At 35.1% G+C, this 27,230-nt stretch overlaps 1 protein-coding gene across 5 annotated transcripts in view; it reads left to right on the top strand.

Annotated features, from left to right (window-relative positions):
* DPY19L2 (dpy-19 like 2) overlaps positions 1 to 22,171 on the top strand; it is a 91,512-nt gene extending 69,341 nt beyond the window's left edge. For 3 of the 5 annotated variants that reach the window (XM_032401790.1, XM_032401793.1, XM_032401791.1), the window contains 6 exons: positions 1,521 to 1,545; positions 7,323 to 7,442; positions 8,374 to 8,548; positions 11,613 to 11,712; positions 13,220 to 13,345; positions 20,306 to 22,171. In XM_032401790.1, coding sequence (XP_032257681.1) covers positions 1,521 to 1,545; positions 7,323 to 7,442; positions 8,374 to 8,548; positions 11,613 to 11,712; positions 13,220 to 13,345; positions 20,306 to 20,456 — 697 coding nt within the window. In that variant the 3' untranslated portion in view covers positions 20,457 to 22,171. The remainder of the gene's footprint in view (positions 1 to 1,520; positions 1,546 to 7,322; positions 7,443 to 8,373; positions 8,549 to 11,612; positions 11,713 to 13,219; positions 13,346 to 20,305) is intronic. The other 2 variants (XM_032401792.1, XM_032401794.1) reach the window with 1 other exon arrangement.
* Positions 22,172 to 27,230: the final 5,059 nt, after the last annotated feature.

Genomic DNA, 27,230 nt, shown 5'->3' on the forward strand with positions numbered 1-27,230 from the left:
TTGTGCCCGGGGTTGTTGGGGACAGGCAGCCCAGGTTCCAGAGTGGTGCCCCAGCAGCTCCTACTGGGTGGTAGTGCCGCAGTGTCTCCCTCCCAAGGGTTGCTCGGTGCTTTTTTACGTGAAAAACACCTTTACTTCGCCTTCACATTAAGTTGATGGTTTGGTTATTAGGTATTTCTGGGTTTTTTTCCAGCATTTTTAAGGTAATTATTGTTTTCTAACATTGAACATTATAGATGAGAACTTTTATATAAAGTTTTGCTCTCTGGAAATTTATGGAGTTTGAGATATGCATGTGCATATGTACACATGAGTGTGTGTGTTTTGTATGTTTATTAATTCATGGGACATTTTAATCTGAACATTCACATCTTCCTTTACCTCAGAGAATTGTTGGTTCTCTTAATCTTTTGCTTTAGCCTCTCTTTTTTGAACATCTGTTATTGCTCTTTTATCAATTTATCTGTTTCATTTGTATGTTTGCAGATTTGGTTGTGCATTCACATTTTAAATTAGCTACTAGATTTATTTGCATCAGCAATTATTGTCAGGGCCTGTCCTCCCTTGCACACAGCGGCTCACCGCAGGGTCCCGTTGTGACCAGTAGATTTCAGGACAGATGAGAAGCGCCCTGCCCCACCCCCTCCACTGGGCAAGTCAGGGCCAAGCTGCAATGGAGGCAGAGTAATTTGGCGATTGTACTGCTTTTCTGACAGGCTCTCCCCTGACTAGCCTTTAAAACAAAGATCTCTGGATCTTTGTGTGCCCTTGAACTTCCTTACCTCTTAGTGTTTTACTTGAACTGTGTTACTTTTCTCTCCAACCCCAAAATCCATAGTAGAAGAATATGGATTTATGCATATAAAACCAAAGTCTTCCATCTTCTCGATGGAACGATGAACCAGGCAGTCCATACCTCTTGTACGAGTCTAACGTGCAGGCTAAGAGGAGAACAACATCGACACTATTCAGGCTGTGTTCACTGCACAGTGCCTAGAGCTCAGTAGGTTCTTTAGACATACATTTTTGTAGAACTAAAAATATTTATATGCTTTACCCGGTCACTTTTCTTCTAGAAATTTATCCTGAAGAAACACTTAAGGATGCTCAGAGTTTTATGTACAAAGATGTTCATGGTACTTATAGTTGTAAAAAATGAAAGCAACCCAGAAGTCCAGCAGTACTTATCTAAAGCAGTGTATATATTCTACTTGGCTGAATATTTCATAGAAATTATTTTTCTTTAAATCCTTCTAGAGGTACAATCTCCAGCAATCAGTAAAACCTATTTTATCTTAACCAAAGCATGGCTTTTTTACATACCTTACATAATCCTATGTAAATCATGTAATCATGCCTTTCAAATTGCTATAATTTTTAGTGATATTGTCTAATATTTTTTATGTTACTGAGTAGTTTAGAGAGAATCAAATTTTTTAAACTTAAGAACAAATAAATGAAGTTTATATATATGTAATCATAATGGACATTCAGTAAATAGAGAATGTTTTTTATTTCAGAAAACACCTCCTTGAACATGGTGAGGTAAAACTTTCATTTTAATCTCTGCTGTATTTGTGTATTAAATTCTAGCTCAAGGATACCTCACAAAGGTACTGACTCGCTGCGGATGCACTGTCAGCAGTTGGCTCAGTGGTTCCGCACGGCTAATAAATGCTGATCCTTCCCATGTGTTCATCGTTTTTGAATAGTCGTCAGGATTTCTGAAAAACAGAAGGCTCATTTATGACCACGGAGCATAATTAAGTTATTTTATTTATTCATTCATTCATTTATTCGTTCAACAATAAAAGTGTTAATTCCTGACCCACTGAGCTAGTCAGCCTCAGCCCATCAGGGCAGACATCTGTGGCCCTGTGCCTGGTGGCCTTTGGCCACACCCAGACTTGATGGGCAATCTGTTACAATCTTAGAGTGTTACAGGATACAGAAGATGGTATAGCAGTGTTCTTGCCCTCAGATAATTTTTCAACAGAGACATGAAACAAATAAGACAACATTTTATATGGTGCTAAATTATTTTGTGGCATATGAAGAGAAAGCCCAGCAGGGGCCGGAAATATGATTTCCTAAGTAAAAGCACTTTGAGTCTTAAAGGAAAGGCCAAATTTACAAGAGAGGGCAACTGAATTTGGACCTAATAAAAACAGTCTATAATGATAACAAATATTTTTTAATAGTTACTATGTGCCATGTACTGTGCTGTTTTAATTCTCGTAATATTATTCCCATTTTGCAAATCAGAAAATTATGTTAATTAGAAGAAAGTAGCTGTTAACAGAGACAAACACTAATATTTCAAGGACTTAACTCAGTAAAGTTTGATTCTTTGCTCACATAAAGTTGAAACCAGGAGTTCCTGGTTAGGGGGTGGCCCTCCCAACAAGCAGTGATTAAGGAACCCAGACTCCTTCCATTTATAGCTCGGCCATCTGCAGTGTGTAGCTTCTGAGGTCGATGTGCTTGTCTGCATCACGTCAGCAAAGGAGAAAGAACAGGGAAGACTCTGCCCTGGAGGATTGATGTGCTTGTCTGCAGCAAGGCAGCGAAGGAGAAAGCACAGAGAAGATCATGCACTAGAGCTTTTGTAAGGGCTGGGCCTGGAAATGGAAATGTAAGCTTCCTGGCCTCAGCCGGACCTCAGGCACACGGCCACACCTGACTGCAGGGAGCTGGGAAATGGAGTCTAGCTGCATGTCTAAGAAGAAAAGCAAAGCGGTCTTGGCCACGGAATAGAGACCTACGGAAATTAAATAACTTTCCTCAGGTCTGCCACGAGTTTGTAGTAAAGCTTGCATTTGAACACTAACAGTCCACTTCCAGTGCCTTCAAAGTAGTAGTCAGAACTTACGGCTTCCTATGTGCAGGGCTTTTGGGGAAGTGATTTACATATAGTTATAATTTCATTCACACAACAACCCGTTGAGGTAAGTACAGTTATTCTATGTATTTTACAGGTGAAAGAAAACTATGGCATGGAGAAGTTGAGTAACTTAGGGTCACAAAGCTGAAGGGACCTTAGCTCTGTGGAACCAAGGCCTGTGAACCTAGGCCATGTGGCAGCAGAGTCCCTGCTGTTAATCATTCTCCACATGCTACCACCTAATGTGAACTGCACTTACGCACATCAGTCCTGTCACATTGCCCAGTTTTACTTAACAGTGCACATTCATACTTTATATTTATTGTATGGTATTTAAAACCCACTGCTTTTTATTTTTTTAAACCCACTGCTTTTTTTTTCTCATTTAACTTTATGTATTTTAAAAAAATTTTTTATTATGTTAATCAGCATACAGTACATCATTAGTTTTTCATGTAGTGTTCCATGATTCATTGTTTGTGTATAATACCCAGTGCTCCCACTGCTTTTTAGAAACACAATATTCCTTAATTTTCTGCCTTCTTTTCTCACATTAATTTTGCTTTCTTATTGTCTTTCATTTCTCCATTTATCCTTATTTTGCCCATTTTAATTTTTTTATGTTAATTCTGCATACTAATCAGTTCAATCTTTATTATGTGCTTATTCTACACCAGGTCCCTGCTTTTGTGGAATTTAATGTGTAGTGGAGGAAGACAAGCAATGTGAACAGATAATTATATGTGCCTTGACAAAGGAAGTAGGTAGAAAAGTAGTACAGAAGAAGTGATTAAATTTGTGTGAAGAAGATGGGGTAGTTAGGAACAGATTTTTTTTTTTTAATGACCTTAAAGGAGGAATTTACCAAGGTCAAAGCATGTGCATGTACAAAGAAGGCATAAGGTAATACGTTATGTTCAGAGCTACAGACAAATCAGGACTGCTGATGCATAGAAAATGCAAGAAGTAGCAGAAAATGACATAGGTTCAGACTATGATGACTTTGTATGCAAAGAAGCTGAACTCTATCCTGGACTTTGTTGTTAAGCAAGAGATTAGGTATAATCAGATCTGCGTTGTAGATATATATTTGTCCTGTTGGCCATAGAAAGGATGGCTTTTTAAAAGGTAATCAGAATTTCAGGGAAGAATTACTTCTTTTGAAAAATGGATTGAGTGATATATGTTGGGGGGTCTGTACACTTCTATGTTCTCAGACTAATAGAACCATGTGGTTGAATACTTTATTGTCTGGAGAGGAAGCATAGTGTAGTGGTTAAAGAAGCAGACTTGGGAGTTGGCTGGCCCCAGATCCTTGTTCTTCCACTTACTGGCCGTGTGATCATAGCCAAGTTACATTACATCTTTTTGGGAACAACCAAAACAGCAGTAATAACAATAGTTATCTCATATGGTGGCTGTGGGATTAAATGAGTTATATGTAAGAGAGTTACAATAATGCTTAGTGTTAAGTTAATCACTGTGTACATGCCCACTTTTAAACTTGCATACCTTCTGGACCAAGACCTCTGGGGCTCCAGTTAATACTCTGTCCTCTGTTAACTGTGCCAGTGAAGGGTATCTCTACCATGTTTTTAAGACATCTCCACAACTGTGGTGGAAGGTAGTTTTGACAGGGACAGTCTGCCATTTGGACTGGCCTTCTACATTTAGTCTTTGTTTTCTTTATGCTTGGGAGCTGCTACCTTATACTTTACCCAGTTGGGCTCACTTATATCAAGGATGGATAGTGAACAGTTTCCTGAGCTTCTCTTCTTCCCTTGCTTCCAGCCTCTAAAAGATGTTGTGAGGATTTTCTTAGTAATTTTTATGTGGAAAGAGGTACTAACAAATTGATGGTAGGGTAGTAAAGGATTTTGGACTGTGCTTTTTGACTGTAGCCCTCTGTCTTCTACTTAGTAGTTAAAAAGAAAACTATTTGATAGAATAGGAGATAAAATAACTATGGCAAGAGAGGTCCATGGAAAGTCAGTAGCCTGTGAGTAGAGTGGTTAGAGCATGTGGATAACAATAGAAAACAAACATAAGTGGTGCCATTTGGAATGGTCGTTCTGTGTCATTCCCCCACAAAAAAAAAAAAAAAAAAATGCAGGGAATATAAGGAAATGGTGAGGATCTTTCAGATCTCCATATGAAAACAGAGTCTTTTCAGCCTTTAGATAATAGAGGAAAGTCAAGAATTACTCCTTTGGATTTAATTCTTGTCATATGAGCAGTTGGTGCTAAAGTAGAAGTGATGGAAAAAGAGTACAAGTGATGGGATTTTGGAGAGACGATGATAGTCTCATCCTGTGGCTCAGGATAACCAAAGGAAGGCATGTTGGGAGAAGTCAGATGTATGCTTTCATAAATTAGAACCACATCTATGGTAGTCTGTTTCTAGATGCCACATTTTAACAAAACATGGGCGATCTGTACCATGTCCAGAGCAAGGCAACCAGAATTATGACACCACAGAACTAATGATCCAAGTTTCTGAATATTTAGCTTAAAAATAGAAAGCTTTCTAAGGGTGAAGGTGGGATTAGTGCAAAGTCATGAGTACAGCATTTGGATAATAGAGAACTGTCATGTGCAAATGGGTTAGACTAATTTTGTGCAGTTGCAGAGGTGTGGAAATTATGGGGAGACATTGGTTCAGTCTTAGGAAAGATTTTCTAACATTTACAGCTATCCATAATTATAATAGGCACTTCTATGGCATATTCTTTTTCAGGAATTAGTGAATAACCAGTTCATAGATTTACAGAAGAGATCCCTGCTTTGGATAGATGATTAAAGAAGATGGCCCATGTAATCTACCAGTCTGTGATTTAATGGTCCTAACCAAAAAGACCTATTTAGGTGTGAAGTGTGTTGATGTTTTTTTGTTCCCTCCACAACATGCCCCTGACTTTGTCCAAAGAGGAGTTTGACTAAAGAAAAATGAAGGATTGATTTTGAAATAAATCTTCCACATCCCAACTTTGGATTCAAGAATTATGAAAAAATTAACAAATTCATTTAAGTGAACATATTTACTTAAAAAGGAAAAACACAGCTTTGCATTCTGTTTTAAACATAAATCAGATATTTCTAATTCTAAAATAACACGTGTTTAAAAAGTGTTAGAAAATTCAGAAAAATCACCATTCTGGAAATAACCTCTATTAACTTTTTAGGTACATATTTTTGTAGCCTTCTCCACCCCACACATGCATGTATATATACACATAGCTGGCTTTCACAAAATTAATAATTTTGTATGTACATAATTATACACATTGAAAACTTTCCATGCCATTAAATAATCTACTAACATGTAATCTTTTAATGGCTGTATGCATGTGGGAAATGTGGTAACTTACTTATTCCTCTATATTGGTCACATAGGTTGTTAGTATTTTTGCTGCTAAAAATTCACTTCAGTGATCATCTTTGTACAGGCATTTTTTTGGTCTTGATTATTCCCTTAAATTAGAATGGAAATTTAAGTCAAAAGAGTTGGCTCTTTTGTAGCATCTTGATAAATAATGCTAAATTACAGAAATGTACCAATTATTTTAGTGTATGTTTCAAGGCATCTTCTTTAACAGTATGAATATTTTTCCATTTTATAGGTGAAAATATCTTATTATCTTTAATGTTTAATTTGAATATTAGCAAGTTAGAACATATTTAGTTAATATGTATTAAATTTTGGTTGCATTAATTCTTTGTCTATTTTTCTAGTGAAGAATTGGTTGATATTTTATGAATATGTCTGTTAGAAAAGTTTTGTCTGAAACCTTTGCTCAGTGGAACCCGGTCTTAATAAAATGGGTGTCCTACTCATCAGTACAAATATTTATATATATAATTCCATTACTTTAAAAATAATCTAGATTATGTTTTGCTACAATTTTTGTTGCTGACTGAATGATACGCAAATTTGTGAAGCATTCCATATTTGTGTGTCTCTGTGGCTTACTTCCTCACCTTGTGAGGGGCCTGTTCAAATGCCACCTCTTCAATGAGGCCCTCCCTGATTGTCCTACTTGCAATTGCAACTGGAACCTCACACCACACCCTGCACTCCCAGTCCCCTTTCCCTGTTCCACTTTCTTCACTGCATTTGCCACTTTCTAAGAGACTGTATAATGGATTCATTTACTTGCCATGACTATTTTTGTCTTTCCTTACTAAATGTTCTAAAATGTAAGCTTCACAAGGGCAGAAATTGCTCACTATTGTTTTGTTCACTCTTGTATCCAAAGCCCCCAGAATAGTACGTGGCATATAATACACATTTGCTAAATCTTTGTTGAATGAATGAATAAATATTACCAGACTTATTACTAAATTAAAAGATCCTTGTCCTAATGAATGATAATAGTTTTAATATATATTAATTTAAAAATATATAAAGGGAAAATATCATTTTGTTTTGTTTTTACAGCTGATTTTTCACACATTGCAACTGTTAGCATTCACTGTCCTTGCCGTTTTAATCATGAGGCTGAAGTTGTTTTTAACACCTCACATGTGTGTTATGGCTTCCTTGATATGCTCTCGATGGGTAACGTATTCATTTTTGTGTCACTGCACTACAGTAACTGTAGCAACAGCACTGTAGTTACCATGGCTTTGCTGACTAATCCAAAATATAAAAACACTTGGTTTAAATGATTTAAAAGGTTATTTCATGATCAATTATGAATAATAAAAGCAATTTCCAGTAGCTTTGAAAATTATTCCTAGATTTTAACTGATACTCTTATGATAAGTGACAAGGTACACTTTCCCCTATGTTAGTATTCTATCCACAGACATAGGCCTTTGGAGTTCAGGTCTGGGCAAGAATTTCTTGGCCCACCAAAACGATCCTCAAGTGTTCTTCTAATGCTAGAGTAGATGCAGGGTAATTGCTCTAGTATTGTCCTGTTTGGCTCAGAGAACCCCTAGGAAAAGTTGTCTGTTCTGGGATTCTCTTACCATTGATATACAAAAGAGCTAGACAAAGAAGCTAGAATTTGGGGACCAGTGTACTTCTAGAAACATCTTACTTAGTTTTGATGAAAAGAGTCTTGTGTTAGAATATCATAATGCTCATTTTCCTGAGAGGAATATATGTGTTATTACTAGTGGGGTTTCCATAGTTATTTTAGATGTCCATTAAAGCCAGATATTACAGGATTTAGCTCTAGGATGTTTCACATTTTTGTGATTTGCTAATCTTAATCCTTGGTAGTAAATCAGTACTAGAAGGATGAGGTGTGCTTCTTCCTTTAGTCTTTTGAGGATAAAGAAAGTTCCATTTTTACTAGGCCCTATAATTCCAAAATATGTACTATTTTTAAACAATAGGTGACCATAGTTCTGTATATTATTAGTGCATTGATAATATCAAATGATAATCCACCTTGGTTTAAGTAGCAAGGTAAGAGTTTATTATTGGCCCTATAGCACTCTTCATATAAGAATTAAAAAAATGGTTTCTTTCATTTCAGCTCTTTGGATGGATTTTTTGCAGAGTTCGCTTTGAGAATGTTATCTTTGGCATTCTAACAGTGATGTCAATACAAGGTTGTGCAAACCTCCATAATCAATGGAGCATAATAGGAGAATTTAATAATTTGCCTCAGGAAGAACTGATACAATGGATCAAATATAATACCAGACCAGGTATGTAGCTCTTTAGTTCTATGTCTAGCTAGGTATTTATAGACATGTAGAAACAGACGCACGCAGTCATTTATTCACTCACAGATTTTGAGCATGCTAATTGCGGTGTCCACCAAGTCAAACCTTTCCAAAAAACAATTTTGTGCCCTCTTAAGATGCCTCCTAGATAACTGTCAAGAATTTTAATTAACATGAGGAATTAATGATTGTTCATAGTTAATGTACTGTAATGCTGAGATCATTATCGTATTTTAACCCTAACAATGACAAATTTTCAATAACAAAATTTCACACCTGTGAACAGACCACTGGAGAAGATACTTTTGACTATGGGGAGGTCAACAATGCCCTTTCTATCACTTCAGTCAGTGCTGACTCTCTCATCCAACTCTGTAAAACCATTTGCACACAGATAAGTTAAAATCTCAGATATTCTATTTTCTTCACTAAATCATTTCAAAGAGATGAGTATAAATTCTACTTGTAAATACTCCAAAATATCATTTTAGCTTACCTTTTTTTTCTTCCTATCTTTATCCAAAACCACTTTAAGCAGAGATATTTATTTCATTTTTAAAAAATCTTTCCAGAGAATAAGTATATTCTACAGTATTTTCTATAAGTAATCCATAATCTTGTCCAAGCCTATTTTTGAAATTTAGTAATTTTCTGTGGCACAAGTTCTTCACTGTGGCTTATTTAAATTTATCCTGTGACTCCTTGGGGTGATTTCCTCATTTGCTTATTTGATAGTCACCATTTTATTAATTAGCCATTGTTAAGGTAAACTTTTATAAGCCTCAACTCAGATATCATGTTTTCAGAAGTGACAGTTCCTCATCACTTACAGCTGCCAGACCAGTTTAATCAGAATTTTAAAATTAATCCTCTAGTGAATTTTTCCCTATAGGAGTACAAGGTGTAGGTGCTCCCTTTACTCTCCCTTACCCCTTACCAGTTAGTTATTTTTCCCAAACTTTATGAGGTACCTACTTTAAGAATCTTTTCTTGCATCTGTCTTTGTTCCAGTGTGTTTGTCTTGGGTTCCTGGCAGAGAGGGCCTACATTTGGCAACTTATCCTAAGACAACTCCCACAAACTCCTCCTACTTCAGTTTTAGCCACCTCTTCTTTGATTTTCTTATAAATCTTCTTCATCCTTCTATTATGACTTCTCTCGTGGTTACCACATGTTTATTAAAAGCAGCATGATGGGGGCGTCTGGTGGCTCAGTTGGTTAACTGTCTGTCTTCCGCTCAGGTCATGATCCCAGGGTCCTGGGACTGAGTCCCGCGTTGGGCTCCCGGCTCAACGGGGAGTCTGCTTCTCCCTCTGCTCCTGCCCCTACTTGTGTGCGCTCTCTCTCTCTCGGAAAAGTAAAATAAAAAAAATTTAATAAAAAAAATAAAAGCAGCATGATGTTCTGTAGTATGGGTGAGACTAATGCTTGTGTTCAGGTCCCCCATGTAGGGTTGTATAGTTTGTGTACTGCATAAGGGTGTTTAGTTGAGAGGACAAGGGGAAACTGAAATCCAGCCCATGGTCTACTGACCAAGTCATGTATTAGTGAGGCCCTGTCAAGTCAGAAGGATGTACATTTTCTAATACATTTGGTAGAGTGTATGTGGAGACTTCAGTAAACATATAGCAAAGTATCCTATTCTTTCCCCATCTTGTTCATATTTATCTCACCATCAAGAGTGAAGACTGTGCAGAGTATTTCTCCCCCTCTCTCTGCCATAGATGGTTTCTCTTCAGTGAGTCCTGCTCTTGCTGGACAGACCCACATACTTTCTTCCTGATAACTGTGTCCCTGGGCTTTGGGTCCCTCTAACCCACATTTTCTCAGCCTTGGCACTATTGGTATTTAGGGACTGGCCTGTGCATTGAAGAATATTTAGCAGCATCCCTTCCCTCAACCCACAAGTTGCCAACAGCTCCTCTCTCCCCCACAGTGTGCCAATCAAAAATGTCTCCAGAAATTGACCATATATATCCCTAGAAAATAAAATCCCATCTGGTCGAGAACCACTGCGCTAGCCTAAGAGCTTTCCATCGTTAGTTACTGAACCTTGTGATAGTAAATACATGTTTCTACACTGATTGACTTACATATCTTCAAATTTCAGTCATATGTGAAGATTTTCATTTGAAGTTACATTTAGAATACTTATATTTGCAAGTAAACATTCAGTTATTTACAGTAGATGTGAATGACATGCCTTGTTCTTATTCGTAATTTTATTATGCTGATTAAAAATGATAGTGACCTGGGCGCCCAGGTGGCTCAGATGGTTGGGCGTCTGCCTTCGGCTCAGGTCATGATCCCAGGGTCCTGGGATCGAGTCCCGCATCGGGCTCCCTGCTCCTTGGGAGCTTGCTTCTTTCTCTCTCTCTCTCTCTCTGTCTCTCATGAATAAATAAATAAAATCTTTAAAAAATGATAATGACCTTCAAAACTATGTAATAATTTATTATAGAGAAGTGCCAGAAGGTAAGTAAACATTTTTGTTTTCCAAGATACTACAGTTCACAGTTTCACCTTAAAAGATGTAGCATGAGACTTGCCCTTTGTAACAGTCTGTCAGTTCTTGGCTTTTTAAATTATTAGAACAAGATATGAAGATTTATAATTCTTTCTGGTCACATGTGCTTTTGTAGTATTGTCTTTTACATTGAGCTTGAACATGGCAGGAAGTTGTACTGAAGTGGCTGAGGGTGGGCTCTGGTGCCACCTAGGTGTGTAGTCTTGGACAAGTCACTTACCTTTGTTGGCTCTCAGTTTCCTTATTTACAAAGTAAGAATAACATAGAACCCACTTCATAAAGTTGTGCAAATTAAATTGTTTAATCCTAGTAAACTTACTTAACACAGTTCCTGGCACAGAGATAACAAAAGTCAGCTGTTATAGTAGACAGTATTGAACAAAGAAAAAGAATAATGCCAATGGTGGTTATTTAAATGTATTTCATTTTTCTTAATTTGAGTTCAAATATTATAGATAAGTAATGATCTTTGGTTTTCTTTAAAATATGTCACTAAGGAATATATCCTTGTTTTTCAGATGCTGTGTTTGCAGGTGCCATGCCTACGATGGCCAGTGTCAAGCTGTCTACCCTTCACCCCATTGTGAATCACCCACATTATGAGGATGCAGACTTGAGGTTGGCAACTGATTGAATGTTTCAACCAGACATGCTTAAAACTTATATTGACTCTTAAGAATAGGGAAAAATTTACATATGCACACACACACTCTCATCTTCATATTCATGCTGGAAGTTTAAAAATATATAAGAACCTTCCAGAAATCATAATTTGTACATTTCGACTCTAAAGGAAGCTTAATAAACCTCTGAAAAATGAAAAAAAGCCAGTTTTTCTCAAAGTGCAAATGTCACGTATTCATGACAAAGCTGTGTATGTCTGTTTGTTCCAGTAGAACTGCTGAGTACTAGTACTAGGAGATGGGATGGATCTGGCCCAGGGCCATAGTTTGCCGGCCCCTGCTCTGAACCCCACAAGCCCCTCCCCCTGATTTAAGAAACCATTTTCTATCTTACTGGTAGCCTATAACTAACCTTTTCTAACAGAAAAAGTACATGACATTAGCTATGTTACATGCTTTTATGAAAATTTAGGGTGTGTTTTGCTAGCTAGTTATGAGAACTCTGGTTTTCATTGAGGTATGAAAGTTTTGTTTTCCTTAAATACCTTTAAAAATTATTTTAATCATTTTAGTCATTGTCAGGGTAATCTTTTCCTGTTAATGCATCTTTGGCTTATTATTAGAGGTAAAATTTTAAATCATTTAAAGTTTTATATCTGGTTTTGGACATTGCACATCTTATATGTTTGAAATTTTAAGAAATGGCCAATGCTGGGTGGGGGATGGGGGCACTGGGTGATTGGCATTAAGGAGGGCACGTGATGTACTGAGCACTGAGTGTTATATGCAGCGGATGAATAACTGAACTCTATGTCTGAAACAAATGATACACTATATGTTAACTAATTGAACTTAAATAAAATAAGTTAAAGAAAAGAAATATCCAGTGCATAAATGGTAATTATTCAGGATTTCATAAAAACTCCTATTTAGGACCAACTTGTCTGCTGTACCATATTTTGGTGACTAATCCTGTTTGTCAACCTTCCTGACTGCTACACTAGGTGCCCTCTGTCTGAATGTATGATTTGCTACATTTCAACTTCAATTCATATGCTTTTCGGGTAATTTCAGTAGGTGAAATTATCTACCAAAATCTGTTTTCACTCTGTTCACCTTTATCTGAATGTGTTCCGTGAGCAGATTAATTTTATGCATATGCAAAGCAAATTCATATCCTGAACTATTATCCTGCTACCCAGGTCTAGAGTCTAAACCAGTTTATGTCTGTCTGTTCTGGTAAACACTAACAAGCAGTACATATAACATATAAAATTCAAACCACTGTAAGTTTTAGCATACGCAAAGTATAAGTAGGAAGGTGGAAACTTCTCTCCAAAAATAATCTATGCTATCCCCAAAACAATTCATGCTCCTTGAGGTCATATATATGAATGCTCCATCCAGTGAGTGTTGAGATTTTAATTTACTAGCAAAATTTCTTTAGTCCATTCTATTATGACTTACTAAAAAAATTTTTAACTTCTGTTTTGAATTTAAAGGGCCCGCACAAAAATAGTTTATTCCACATATAGTCGAAAATCTGCAAAAGAAGTGAGAGAGAAATTGTTGGAGTTACATGTGAATTACTACATTTTAGAAGAGGCATGGTGTGTTGTGAGAACTAAGTGAGTATGAGCCCTATGCTATATGATATGGAATATCTTTAAGCAACAACTGTTTTACTTTATTACAATAGTTGTGATTCTTTAAGAATTTTTATTCTAAATAAATTCCATTAAAATATTATCCTAGTATTTTATTTAAAATTATTTCATGTAGGAAAGTAAATATCATTTAAGTAGAATCTAATTTCAAGAAACTATAGTGTATTTTAGCTCCCAGATTTTTTCATTTTAATTTAACATCTTAAATAATGTTGCTTTCCTTCATACTTTTTCAAATTCTTATGATAATTTGTATTAGATGTATGAAATACAGATTTGAATTTACAGCAGTGTGAAACATCAGCATTCTTTTACTACAACTGGATAACACTGAAGTTATAAGATTTATGAGAAAAGTTTCAGATAACTCAAGAAGTCATACTAAGTAAAATATTCCTAAGTATAATTTTTAATTTCTGAAAATCACAAAATTCTAAAATGGTTAATGGATATCTTGAGGCCTTTTTTTAGACTCCTTGACTTAAGAGGTTCTTAGTTGTATTAAGTCTAACATTAAGAATTTTCATTTCTCGTATGGATAATTAGGAATTAGATCATAAAACATTTTGGAAAAGTGAGGTTCATAAGTTCTAGTGGCTAATTTTAATATATAATTTTAATACTATATTTAATTTAATTTATAATTTAATTTATAAATTTATATATTAAATTTATAATTTAATATATAAATAAATATATATAAAATAAATAAATATAAATAAAATTTATAATTTTATTTATAAATTTATATATTAAACTTATAATTTAATATATAATTTTAATACTATATTTAGTATATAATTTTAATAATTATATATCTAGGAAGAAATGGCATCTTGTAAAAGAAGAAACAGGAACATCATAATGTTGATGTGTGTGTACATTATTTTAAAATTTAATAAGACAAAGTAGACTTCAAATCAAGGCATATTACCACAAATAAAGATGGACATTTTATAATGACAAAAGAATTAATTCATCAAAAATATATAACAGTTCTAAAATGTGTTTAAACAGAGCTTCAAAGTGCACAAAGTAAAAATGTGCAGAATATAAAGAAAAAATAAGCAAATTTTCAATGATAGTTGGAAATGTTAACTTTCCTTTTATTACTGAGAAAATTAGATAAAAAGAGTGTAAGGATTAAAAGATAGAAACATCAAACAGTATCAAATAACCTGACCTAATTACTCTTGTAGAACAGTACAGAAAAATACATTCTGCAGAATACACATTTTTTTAAAGGGTACATGGAATTTTCACCAAGGGAAGACATATGCTGGGCCATAAAAATAGCTTCAGTATGCTTAAAAGATTTGAAGTCATACAGAATTAAATTAAAAATTAATAATTAGAAATCTAAATATCTGGTAAATCCATACATATTTGGAAATTAGGCAGTAAACTTATGGATAACTTATGGGTCAAAGAAAAAAACCACAAAGGAAATTAAAAAATAATATATATTTTTTTTACTTGAGTGCAAAAAGAGGTGTTTTCAACAATGTTGCTGATCTAACTGGATATCTGTACAGAAGAAAAAGTGAACCATGACCCATACTACACTATACACAAAAATTAACTCGACATGGATTACAGAACTAAATGTAAAAGCTAAAATTAAAAGATTTCTTGGAACACAGAACACTAACCATTAAACAAATCAATAAATCATACACATCAAAATTGAAATCTTTTCCTCAAAAGATGTTAAGAAAATGAAAAGGGAATCCACAGACTGGAAGAAAATGTTTGTAAAGTGCGTGTCTGATAAAGGAGATATATATATTTTACATGAGGAAATTTTACAAATTAATAATAAATTGACAATACAATTGAAAATGGACAAAAACTTGGGAAGATATCCTTCATGAAAGAAAATATGTGATGACTAGTAAATACATGAAAAGATGCTCAATATTGTCAGTGTCCAGGGATATGCAAATTAAAACCACAATGGGATACTATAACATATACTCTAGAACAGATAAAATCTTAAAAACTGAAATGCCAGATATTGGCAAGGATGCAGATTAACTAGAAATCTCTTACATTGCTAATGGGAGTAAAAATGATACAACCACTTTGGAGAAGTATTTGGAGGCTTCTTATAAAAATTTAAGTATATATTTGCCCTATTACTCAGCAATTGTACTCCTTGTGGAATTTAAACAAGAGATATAAAAATATCTGTCCATAGAGGATGTTCATAATATCTCAAACTGGAAACAACCCAATGATCAAGAGATAACTGAATAAACAAATTATAGTATATTCATACAATGGAATGCTGCTAGGCAATAAAAAGGAACAAAATACTGATGTGTGAAGAAAGGATGAATCACAAAAACATGCTGAATGAAAGAAGCCAAACACAGAAGAGTACATACTATGTGATTCCATTCTATGAAGTTCAAAATATGCAAAACTAATGGGAACAGAAATCAGAATAGTGGTTGGCTATGGTGGAGCCAGGGGGTAGAGGTGGTGGTGGAAATACCCTCTGGAAAGGGATTCAAGAACTTTTTTTTCTTAGATTAATGACAGTGTTCACTATCTTGATTGGCATGTTTTTTATATGAGTATATGCATTTGTCAAAACTCATGGAACTGTACACTAAGATCTGTGTGTTTTTACTTCTGTAATTGTACTCTAATAAAAAGTTACTCTAGATATACAAATAAATATTTATGCAAAGAAGAAGTCTTCTAAAATTCTGGGACTTAGGAAATCATTCTACAGCTATCACTAATAGCCTTCTGAGACACCAGGAACAAGTTCTAAAGAAGGAATAGCAAATTGTCTCTCAAGGCAATTCTTTTTACAAAATTGGCTTCTTCTACTTTTCTTCACAACTCTGTTCTATTAAGTATTACATACTCCTTACCTAACGGCCTAAGGCTATGTTAAAGAAAATAATGAAAAGTGCTAATTGGATTTTATAGTTTGGACAACCTGAATTTAAGAGTTACTGGTCTGTCGAAGGCCCAAAGAAATTGAACATAGGACCCATAAGAAACAGTTTTGGAGGGAGTTCAGTTAGTATTGGCAAGAAGAGTTTGACTTATTGCTCCCAGAGATTACAGTTTTAAGAACTGGATGAAAACACAGGCACTCTTCACTTTGTGTGGTACTATATTAGCTGAAACTTGAGCATGTCAAAATTATGTTTTGCTTTGCATGGTTCCATGGAGCTCAATGTCATGTGAATGTGTGTGTACATTACATTATTTTAAAATTTAATAAGACAAAGTAGACTTCAAGGAACTGTGAATTGGGACTGTGTCTTAAGAGTTACCGTGGCACTACTTAAAGCAAAGACATAGTTCCAATATGCATATACTTCAATTAACAGGATGCATCCAAAGTTAGGTTTAATGGTATTAAAAACAACCACTTGAAGTCTCTGGAAAGTGACACAAAAGCAGGGAGAAACTTAGAAACATTTGCTCTTGAAGGATTTCTCTGAATTTGTGAACTTGCCTGAGAGCACTTCCTAAATCATCCCCTCCCTGCTTCTATTATAGCAGAAAATCACAGCCCACTGGCTTGAGGGGACAGATGGTGACAGATGAGCTGTGAGTAGCAAAGCAGCTGGATATTTGAAGGGGACATTTTAGAAGCAAGAGCACTACAGAAAGACCAAAATCTAAAATCTGAATATAAATTCTGCCTAAAACCTATTCTACACATGCCTGTGGGAAACCTCTGGGAACTTGGGAAAAGGGCAGGTGGAAACTAGGGCAAGATATCTATTCTTTTTATTTATTTTATTTTTATTTTTTTAAAGATTTTATTTATGTATTTTAGAGCATGAGCAGGGGTAGGAGCAGAAGGGGAGGGAGAGGGAGAGAATCTCAAGCAGACTCTGCACTGAGCACAGAGCCCAACATAGGGTTCTGTCTCACCACCCTGAGATCATGACCTGAGCTGAAACCAAGAGTCAGGTGCTTAACCAACTGAGCCACCCAGGTGCCCCAAAATGTCTATCCTTGAAAGAGAACTCCTGGTGAGATTTGCAAATTCCTGTCCTTTTCACCATGTACATTTCCCAACTTGCACACACCCTAGGAAGCAGAAAGCAGAGTCATCACTGGTTCAAGGTGTCAGGGCAGAAATAAGGGATAACAAAGCAACTACACATTCTGGGGAAAACCCCCAAAGCAAGGGAAATACGGAGAAGATGGATTTCCAAATATAACTCTGCCCAAATCCTTGGCTGATAAAAACACAAGGAAAATCCCAGGGCTAAAAGAAAGAAGTAGCTGGAATCTGAAAAACTGAGCAGAGATAGCTGCTGCACAAGACAGGAGATCCAGACAAGTTAATTATCTACCAGAACAGAAACAAGAAAGTAACAGTCATCAGAAGAACAAAATAGATTCCAGACTCACTGCCAGGTATTTTCTCCAGTGTTTAGTTTCCAACCCAAAATCACCAGACCTGCAAAAAAATGGGACGGTCTGACCAATACTCAAGAAAAAAGTTAGTAGAAACTGATTCAAATAGGTTGAGATGTAGGATTGAGCAGGGAAAGACTGCAGAGCTGCTGTTATGATTATATTCAAGGAATTAAGGAAAATATGTTCAAAGAACTAAAGGAAGACATGGTATCAATAAGGGACAAGATTTGATTCTCAACAGTGAAATCAAAGCATCCTCCCTGGAAAAAATGGGAATTCTAGAACTGAAAAGAATAATAAATGAAGGAAAATTCTTTAAAAGTTCTCAAGAGATTTGATATGACAACAGAAAAAAATCAATGACTTGAAGGTAAATCAAGAAAAAGCAACCAATCCAAAGAACAGGGATCAAAAAGATTGAAGAACAGCAAAAGCCAGAGAACTGTGTGTTATTAAGTAGTTCAACACATGGGTAATATAGTAACAGAAAGAATGAAAGAAGAGAAAAATGGCAGAAAAAAAATACCTGAAGAAATGTTGGCCAAAAATTTCTTGTTCGCTGAAAGCCATTAACTTAAAGATCCAGTTAAGCTTAACAAACGCAGCTAGGTTAACCCAAGGAAATCTGCACCACGGTACATCATAGTCAAACTGGTGAAAAACAAGGAGAAAAGAGAAAATCTTGAAAAAAGCAAGAGAAGAATGATATGATAAACATCTGACTTCTTTTCATAAATAATAGAAGTCAACTGACATTGAAATGATAATTCAAAATTCAGATAATACAGGATAGACTAAAATGCACTGGAAATGGTAAAAATGTGGATAAATATTAATCACTATATGTATATATATATTTACTCTCTGAAAATCTTTTAAAATCCTGTGACTAGTTAAAGCAAAGATGATACATTATATTTTTGAGTTTATAAGTCATATATATGAGACAGCAATAGCACAAGCAAGGGGAATAAATGAAAATAGAATGTATGACTGTCTAGAAATAATCCGAGTTCAATGTTAAGTAAATTGTGGTACATTGAAGATGCCTGTTTTAATATCTAGAGCAACACAAAAAAAGGCAAAAAAAAAAAAAAAAGAATGCATAAGCCAATAAATGAAATAGATGATGTAGTAAAACTTTTTGCTTGACATAAAAGAAGTCAAGAAAGAGAAACACAATCAAAAAAGAGAGGAAACAAACAGAAAAAAGGGAAAAAAGCCTAAGTCAAACAGTATCAGTAATAAAAAATGTGAATAGGGACAAAACACTCCAATCAAAAGGCAAAGATTGGTAGACTGAATACAAAAGCAAAATCCAACTATGTGTCGCCTGTGAGATGTGCATTTTAAATACAAATACATGTATAGATTGAAGGAAAAGGGATGATATTGTTATCATGTGAGTAACATATGAAAGCTGCAGTGAGTATAAACATCTGGAATATTCTAGATAAGGCAAAACTATATTGCAGAAAGATGAGTGTTTGCCTGGGCTAAGTTGGAGCGAGGGGACCAACTGCAGAAGGGCTCAAGGGAACTTGTTTCAGTGCTGGGAATTTTCTGTATTACGATTATGGTGGTACTCACACACTCACACTCACATAGACATTTCCCTGTATTTATCAAACTTTACTCATAAATGGGTGCATTTTTTTTTTATAAATGGGTGCATTTTATTGTACATAAATGATTCCTCAATATAGCTGTTAAAAATAATAGCCAATTTTGCCTGACTTCTTCCCTTTACTGCCTCTAATGCAAGGATATTCCCTAGTGAGAACTAGTATCCCAGTCAGTCCAATCATAGAGCCACCCAAAATAGGAAAGGGTGGAGGAGAACAAATCTGGCAAACAAGAGCTTTCCTTCCTTGCCTTGGACTATATGTTTTCATGCTAATCTAAGTTAGGTGAAGCCCCAAAATATGAAATTCATCAGGAATTAGATTAGCTTTCCTTCAATTTGTCTCCTACTACTCATGGGCCTTATGTTTGGATGGTGATACCACCTAGAAAATATATTTATTTATATTTCATTTTGAAAATAAATTTTTAAATATGTATTTCTGAATGTATATTGGACCTTTACTGTTAAGTTTAATAATATATTGGTTATTTAGTTAAGTGGAACATGAAAATGCAACATATACTTAATTTCATTTTTATCCTTAAGTGTTGAACTTACATTTTTTGAAATGATGCTTTAAAATCTTTATTAATTAAATTAGTCTCAGGGCGCCTGGGTGGCCCAGTCAGTTAAGCATCTGCCTTCAGCTCAGGTCATGATCTCTGGGTCCTGGGATGGAGCCCCGCATCCGGCTCCCTGCTCATTGGGGAGCCTGCTTCTCCCTCTCCTCCTCACTCATGCCTCTCTCTTGTTATCTCTGTCTCTGTCTCTCTCTCAAATAAAATCTTTTAAAAAAATAGTCTCGAAAAATCTTAGAGCTACTTTATGTATTCTCCCCGTATATGAATGCATTTTTAATATGGATATATATGTGCCTTTTTTTTTTTTAGGCCTGGTTGCAGTATGCTGGAAATTTGGGATGTGGAAGACCCTTCCAATACAGCTAATCCTCCCTTATGTAGCATCTTGCTCAAGGACGGGAGGCCTTACTTCACCACAGTATTTCAAAATAGTATGTACAGAGTACTAAAGGTTAACTGAAAACAAGACAACCCATCACACTGTGTGTAGAAAGCAATCACTTTGCCTTATTTACGTTAATAAAAATCACAAGCTTTAATAAGGGACCCTTAAAAAGAAGATAATAAAAATTATTTCAAGTTATTCTGATTATTAAAAGGTAAATTATTTCATTGTTTTCCATTGAATGTCAGCCTTATTAAGCTTGTTCTTTAAATGATTAAATCATTTCATACTGCATAAACCAAATGTCCATCTTAAAAGTTCTAAAGAAAAAATATATGTAAAAGAACAATGAAATTCAATAAATGAAAGGTATTACATAAGTCCTTTTGTATTCAACTAGGTGCTTCAGATTTTCTCTAGTACCAGCATGTACCAGCTCAAACTCTTTAAACCACTTAGAATAGACTAATGCAGTTTCTGAAATGACACTTCCTTAAAATCCTGATGCTAATCACAACTTCTATACCTCTGTGAGGAAATTTGTGTGTAACCATGTGTCTCTTAAGGTTGTTTTTGCTTTTATTAGCCCTCGGGAAAGATCTTCAATAGCTTTTAATATTTTTTTATCATTTCAAGTTAAATATTTTCAAAAACAACTTATTTTGTAATGTTTTGAATCTCTTGAAACTTATTTACTCAACCAGATAAGTATTTTCTATTGATTAATTCCCAACCAAAGTTCAACAGGTTATTAACCTGTCTTTGTAATCCAGTGGATTTTCTTTTAACATCCAGGTAAAATAAAAATTGCTATGGTACATGACCAAATTTGGGGGTTAAAACATAATCAGCAAAGAAAATCCAGCTAAATTTATCATATGAGATTTTTAGATCCTAGATCCTGAATGAAGCAAAGGCATTTTTCATCTTGATAGCCCTATAGCTCATTGGACATAGTCTTTCTTTCTGATTACCATCTTTCTGATCATCATCTTTCATAATAACATATTTCTGAATCCTCATTTATCTTTGGTTTTGGATGAGGAAATTGATGTTTTATAAATCTCCTCCTCCAGTATAAAATCTATGCAACAATAATGCTTTGAAAGTGGGAAATAGTTATCTTGAAGATGTTGCCAAATGCAAAGATAAACACTCTTTCTCTGCTTGAGAGACAGTGAATATGCTACATCTGAGTATTTTAATATCTATCTACTTTAAATTAATCATCTCGGAGTTTTTGTAATTCCCTTATGTTCTTGACCCTCCACATTTGGGAAAACAAAATGACTTAATTCTATAGGTTAGTTCATGTATAGTAGGTAGGAGATTATATTCAAGAAAACCAATAAAATTATTTTTCAACTTTTATGATTGTAAAATATTTTAATACAGGATACAAAACTTCTAAGAAAGCATGCCCCATTTTATCAGTATTTTCAAATAATTTGTTTGGGCCTAGGTATGGGGCAAAGAAGGAAAGGAGACTTAACATCTAACATTCATATAAACTAAAACATTCTGGATGATGTTTTCATAGGAAATATTTTTAAAAAGTTGGTAGAATTTTTTTTAAAAGAAGAGCTGTATTAGCTAATAAAGTATTTTATAAAAGTGTACTTATGTGGATTTATATATAGGAAAACCAATAAAATTATTTTCAACTTTTATAGTTGTAAAATATTTTAACAGGATGCAAAGCAGCTAAGAAAGCATGCCATGTTTTACTTATTTTAACATTTTCAAATAATTTGTTTTGGTATGTGGGGCAAAGAAGGAAAAAAGATATATAAAACCCAACATTCATAAAATTAACACATTTTCGATGGTGTTGTCATAAAAAATAGTTTTTGAAGAAGTTGGTAGAATTCAACAACAAAAAGGGAAGAATGGTATTAACTAGTTAAGTATTCCATACAGATAAAATGTATTAATATGGATTGTGTTACTTTCATGTACTATGTATATTTGAAAATTAAAAAAGCCCTTGAAGATCCTCTGTGTATTTTCTATCTTTTCTCATCCTTTCCGAAGCATACATTTTGACATTGAAATAATTCTGATATGAAGGTAGAAATCACAGGTCCCTGAATTAATTATTAACTGTGTTTACATTGGCAATGATCTTTCTTAGCCATTTAAAAACAATTCTGCATCATCTTACACAGAAGGCAGTATACTGTGATGGAAATAGTGTGGGCTTTGTAACCAGATGGGTCTAATTTTAAATCCTGGCACTTCTATTTACTGGGTGTATTATCTACCATCCATTCAAAAGATATTTATTGAGTACTTACTGTATGCCAGGCACTGTGCTAATTAAGCTTGGTCATGTTGCATGACTGTGAGCTTCAGTCTCTTCACCTGGAAATTAGAAGTCACACTACCTTACTTATTTACCTAAAATAAGTAAAACATGGCATGCTTTCTTAGCTGCTTTGCATGATGAGGATTAGTAAGATAGTGTGCTAAAGTGTGCTAAAGTGTTCGGCACATGTAGATATTCACTCAACAAACGTTAGTTCCATATGCTCATTCTCCCTGCCCGCTAAATAACCAGTTTAGTAATATCAAGTTACATGGTAGGTTATTTCATCTCAGAATTTCAAACAGTTCTACCTTTATTCTGTGTCAATAAATAGGAATACTGGGCTACAGCTTGCTTTTGTACAAATAATGCTATTGGCTTCTTCCCTGCATTTATTTTATTGTTTATTTTTTTGAAATGTGAAGACTATGAGTGAACACTGTGGGTTGGGTGATGGGTAGATTTTCCTCAGTGCAATGAAGTGTTTTCCTTAGTTTCCTATGATCATATTTATGCACATCTATTTGAAACTATAGCTAGAGGTGAGTTACACACAAGCTACAACAATCCCCCCATCTTCTGCTTGTCAGAAGCTGATGTACAGCTTCAGTGAATGATACGTGTCTTCTACTCTTTTGCTGCTAATAGACACCACATCAAAAAACATTGAGTAGTTTTCATGTAAATTTTAATTTCTTAAAAAAATTGTATTTGAGAGAGAGAACATGAGTGGGGGAGGGGAGGGGCAGAGGGAGAGAGAGAAGCAGACCCCCACTAGGCAGGGAGCCCGAGGCGGGGCTCGATCCCAGGACCCTGAGATCATGACCTGAGCTGAAGGCAGACATTTAACCAGCTGAGCCACCCAGCGCCTCTCATGTTGATTTTAATAATAAAATTATATTTCATTTGGTATGTGTCTATTATACAAGCAATACGAAGTCATGGAATTTTTGTTTTGAAAAAAATTTGAAAGAAGGAAAAATATTCAAACAAGCACAGTTACTGTCTTACTGTTTTCTTCCAACTTGTAGGCATATTTTGCTTGTTTTAACATAATTTAAACAGTTTTAGGTTTTGTTCTTTATACAGACAGCAGATACGGAAATGTTTTACAGAGACTATTTTTAATGGCTACCTAATAGCCCCTCGTGTGTGTGTGGCCAGAGATGATGTATCTAAACCACTGCTGAGCTATTTCCATTTCTGCTACTGCATGTATGTGTATGTGGAACAACACTATGATGAATACCTTAGTGCGGTAAGATTTTCTGATTTTCAGATTATTTCCTTAGGATCGGTTCCATAAAGTTAAATTTCATTAAAAAAATGTGCATACCCTTAAAGCCTACAATGCAGGTTGCCTCAAATTACCTTTGCAAAAGGATTATATACACCACCCGAAGTCAATGTATGACAATGCTCATTTCACAACACCCTCACTGACATTGGTCAGGCTTATTAAAATTATTTCTTGCCAATTTGTGACACTCAGAGTTATTCATTATTATTTTAATTTACATTTGTTCCATGGCTTCTGAGGTTGGGTACCTATTCATGTTTGTTAAAAGACTGCATTTCCTTTTGTCTATTGCCTCTTTACGTTCATCCACTTTTTTTTTTTTTTTTAAAGATTTTATTTATTTATTTGACAGAGACACAGCGAGAGAGGGAACACAATCAGGGGGAGTGGGAGAGAGAGAAGCAGGCTTCCCGCTGAGCAGGGAGCCCGATGTGGGGCTTGATCCCAGGACCCTGGGACCATGACCTGAGCCAAAGGCAGACGCTTAACGACTGAGCCACCCAGGCGCCCCTACGTTCATCCACTTTTATGTGGGCCTAGCCCAGCACTGAGATTGTCTGTGTTACAGATACTGATTTTTAGTGAGTCTGTCTCATCATTGAGTGCTTAGTAATGTTGATGAAGATGCCATGTGAGTTAGTATACTCTTACTACTCTGTAGGCTGGAGATTATGCTTCAGCTGTCTAAAATAGTTTATAATTTGTACCATATTCAATATGTCATATTTAATATTAAATACCAAGTTTCAAAATCTCAGTGCCTCACCTGTTTTAAAGATTCAGTGATCATAATTTCATGGTTGGATACTGTCAACTTTTTAAGTTATGTTTATGTATGAAATTTCTTAAACCATTATTACTCTAACCTGGGTTTCTCTTTATAGGACATAGAAAGCAGGATTAGTAAATTTTCAACAGTTTTTGGCCTCATGTGAACTAGTGGAGTTTTATGTCCAGTAATAACTCCCTATATTCTTGATCTTTAGAAAGTATATTCTCTGTAGCTCTGTTCATATTCTTTGATAAATCCATTGAGTATCCTCAAAAGAGGTAGGGTTAGAGATAATGGGAAGAAAAAATCTCTTTTTGAAAATTCTTTTTTTAACCATGAGAAACAAAAGGGAAATCTGAAAAGAATAGGTAAGTATATAACTTCATGCATAAAAATAAAATTTAGATGGGTCAAGAACTTAGAAAGCCAGCACTTTAAAACTTTTAGAAGAAAATGGGGAAATGCAAATTAAAACCACATGACAAAATGTACAAGTCTTTTTTTTTTTTAAGATTTTATTTATTATTTGAGAGAATGAAATAGAGAGAGCATGAGATTGGGGAGGGTCAGAGGGAGAAGCAGACTCCCTGCTGAGTAGGGAGCCCGATGCGGGACTCGATCCTGGGACTCCAGGATCATGATCTGAGCCGAAGGCAGTCGCTTAACCAACTGAGCCACCCAGGCGCCCCCAAAATGTACAAGTCTGATAGTAATTGGTGAGAGCAGGGAGCAACAAGAAATCTCATGAAATTGTAGTCGGAGGACAAATTGGTATAGCTGTCTTGGAAAATAATTTGTTATTACCTAATAAAATTTAAAAGTATGTAGTCCCTGCAACCAACAATTTTACCCTAAAGAAATGCTTGTACAAATATGCAAGGGAAAACAATTACAAGAATATTTATGGAAACGGGGCACCTGGGTGGCTCAGTTGATTAAGCATCCAACTCTTGATTTTGGCTCAGGTCATGATCTCAGGGTTGTTGGATCAAGCCCCGTGCTGGGCTCCACGCTCAGCACAAAGTCTGCTTGTCCCTCTCCCTCTGCTCCTCCCCACCGTTCATGCTCCTTCTCTCCCTCTCTCAAATAAGTAAAATTTTTAAATCTTTACAAAAGAATATTTATGGAAGCATTATTTGTACCTGGAGAGAAAAAAAGCTGAAAATAGTCTAAAGGGCCACCAATAGATCAAATAAAATGGAATATTGTACAGGAGTGAAAATGATCTATTCATGTATCAGGAGGACTGAATCTCAAATATAATAATGTTAAGAACAAAAAACTAAGTTATCAAGGGTGGGGCATGTGTGTAAATATGTATGCCACTTATATATAGCCTAAAAGCAAAGAACACAATATTGTTAGGAGATCGATGTGTGGCAAAACAATAAAAACACAGGCATGATTAATGCAGAGCGTAGGCTGGTGATCACTTCTAGGAGAGAACGCAATCTAGGAGGGACCCTGGGTGCTTCCAACAATCCTGTTCTAGTTTTGACTGGGTGTTAAGTACGTAAGTGTTCATTTTATAGTTCTTTAAGATCTACATATACTTTATAATGTTTAATATATTTTACACCCTTCAAAGTAGGGCTCTGATATCACATCAGTGGTTCTTAAGCGTCAGGTTCTCTTTCAGTAGCCCTCGTGTGCTTAAACAAGCATCAGGAGTTGTTCTGATGACTGAGGTCTAGCTAGCCAAACAAATTGTCAGACTGTAGATTTCATTGAGCTTCCACTCGTGTGCTTTATTAGTTTCTTGAAATAGCAGATGATGTGACCGTGCCTTTATTGAATAGCACAAACTTAATAGAAATTTTGATAGAAATTTGATTATTTTAAAATTTTTTCTATGAAAGTAATTCACGTGCATTAAGGGAAAGTTGGAAAATCCTGAATAGTAGTGAAAAGAAAATATGATTTTCTAGTACAGCTTTTAAAAATTGCCTTGTTATGGTTCATTGGACTTTGAAGAAAGACATCATTCATAGAAACTGTATTACAATTCATAATTCTTTTTTGTTGTCAAGATGAGCAATATAATGGCTTTGTCGTGGCCTTAAAATAGCCTCCATAGGATGAGAACTCTGTTTTTGCAACCCAGCACAGTATATTTGATGGCCTATGTCTATTAAACAAACACCCATGTTCTATAATATACAGGAAAATTACAAATTGAATTTGTTTTTATTTTTTTTTAATGTCAAGATTTTTATTATCCAACTTTAATATGTTGATTAGGACCTCAAATTACGCTCCCTGTTTCTCTTGAATTGTGTTAAATTATTTTCTCATCTCTTCTGGTAGTTAACTACCAAAATTAGAAAAAATACAAAATGTACCTACTTACTAACACATCCATAAAGAGATGTTTTTTTCCAAAAGAGAAAAACTTCTAGCCTGGGTTTCAGCAATATTGAACAGGAGACATTGCTTTTCTTTGAAATGAGGTCTAATCCAGCGTTCAGT

Source organism: Phoca vitulina, unplaced genomic scaffold (genome assembly GCF_004348235.1).
Source record: "Phoca vitulina isolate PV1807 unplaced genomic scaffold, GSC_HSeal_1.0 scaffold4, whole genome shotgun sequence".
NCBI classification, from domain to species: Eukaryota; Metazoa; Chordata; class Mammalia; order Carnivora; family Phocidae; genus Phoca; species Phoca vitulina.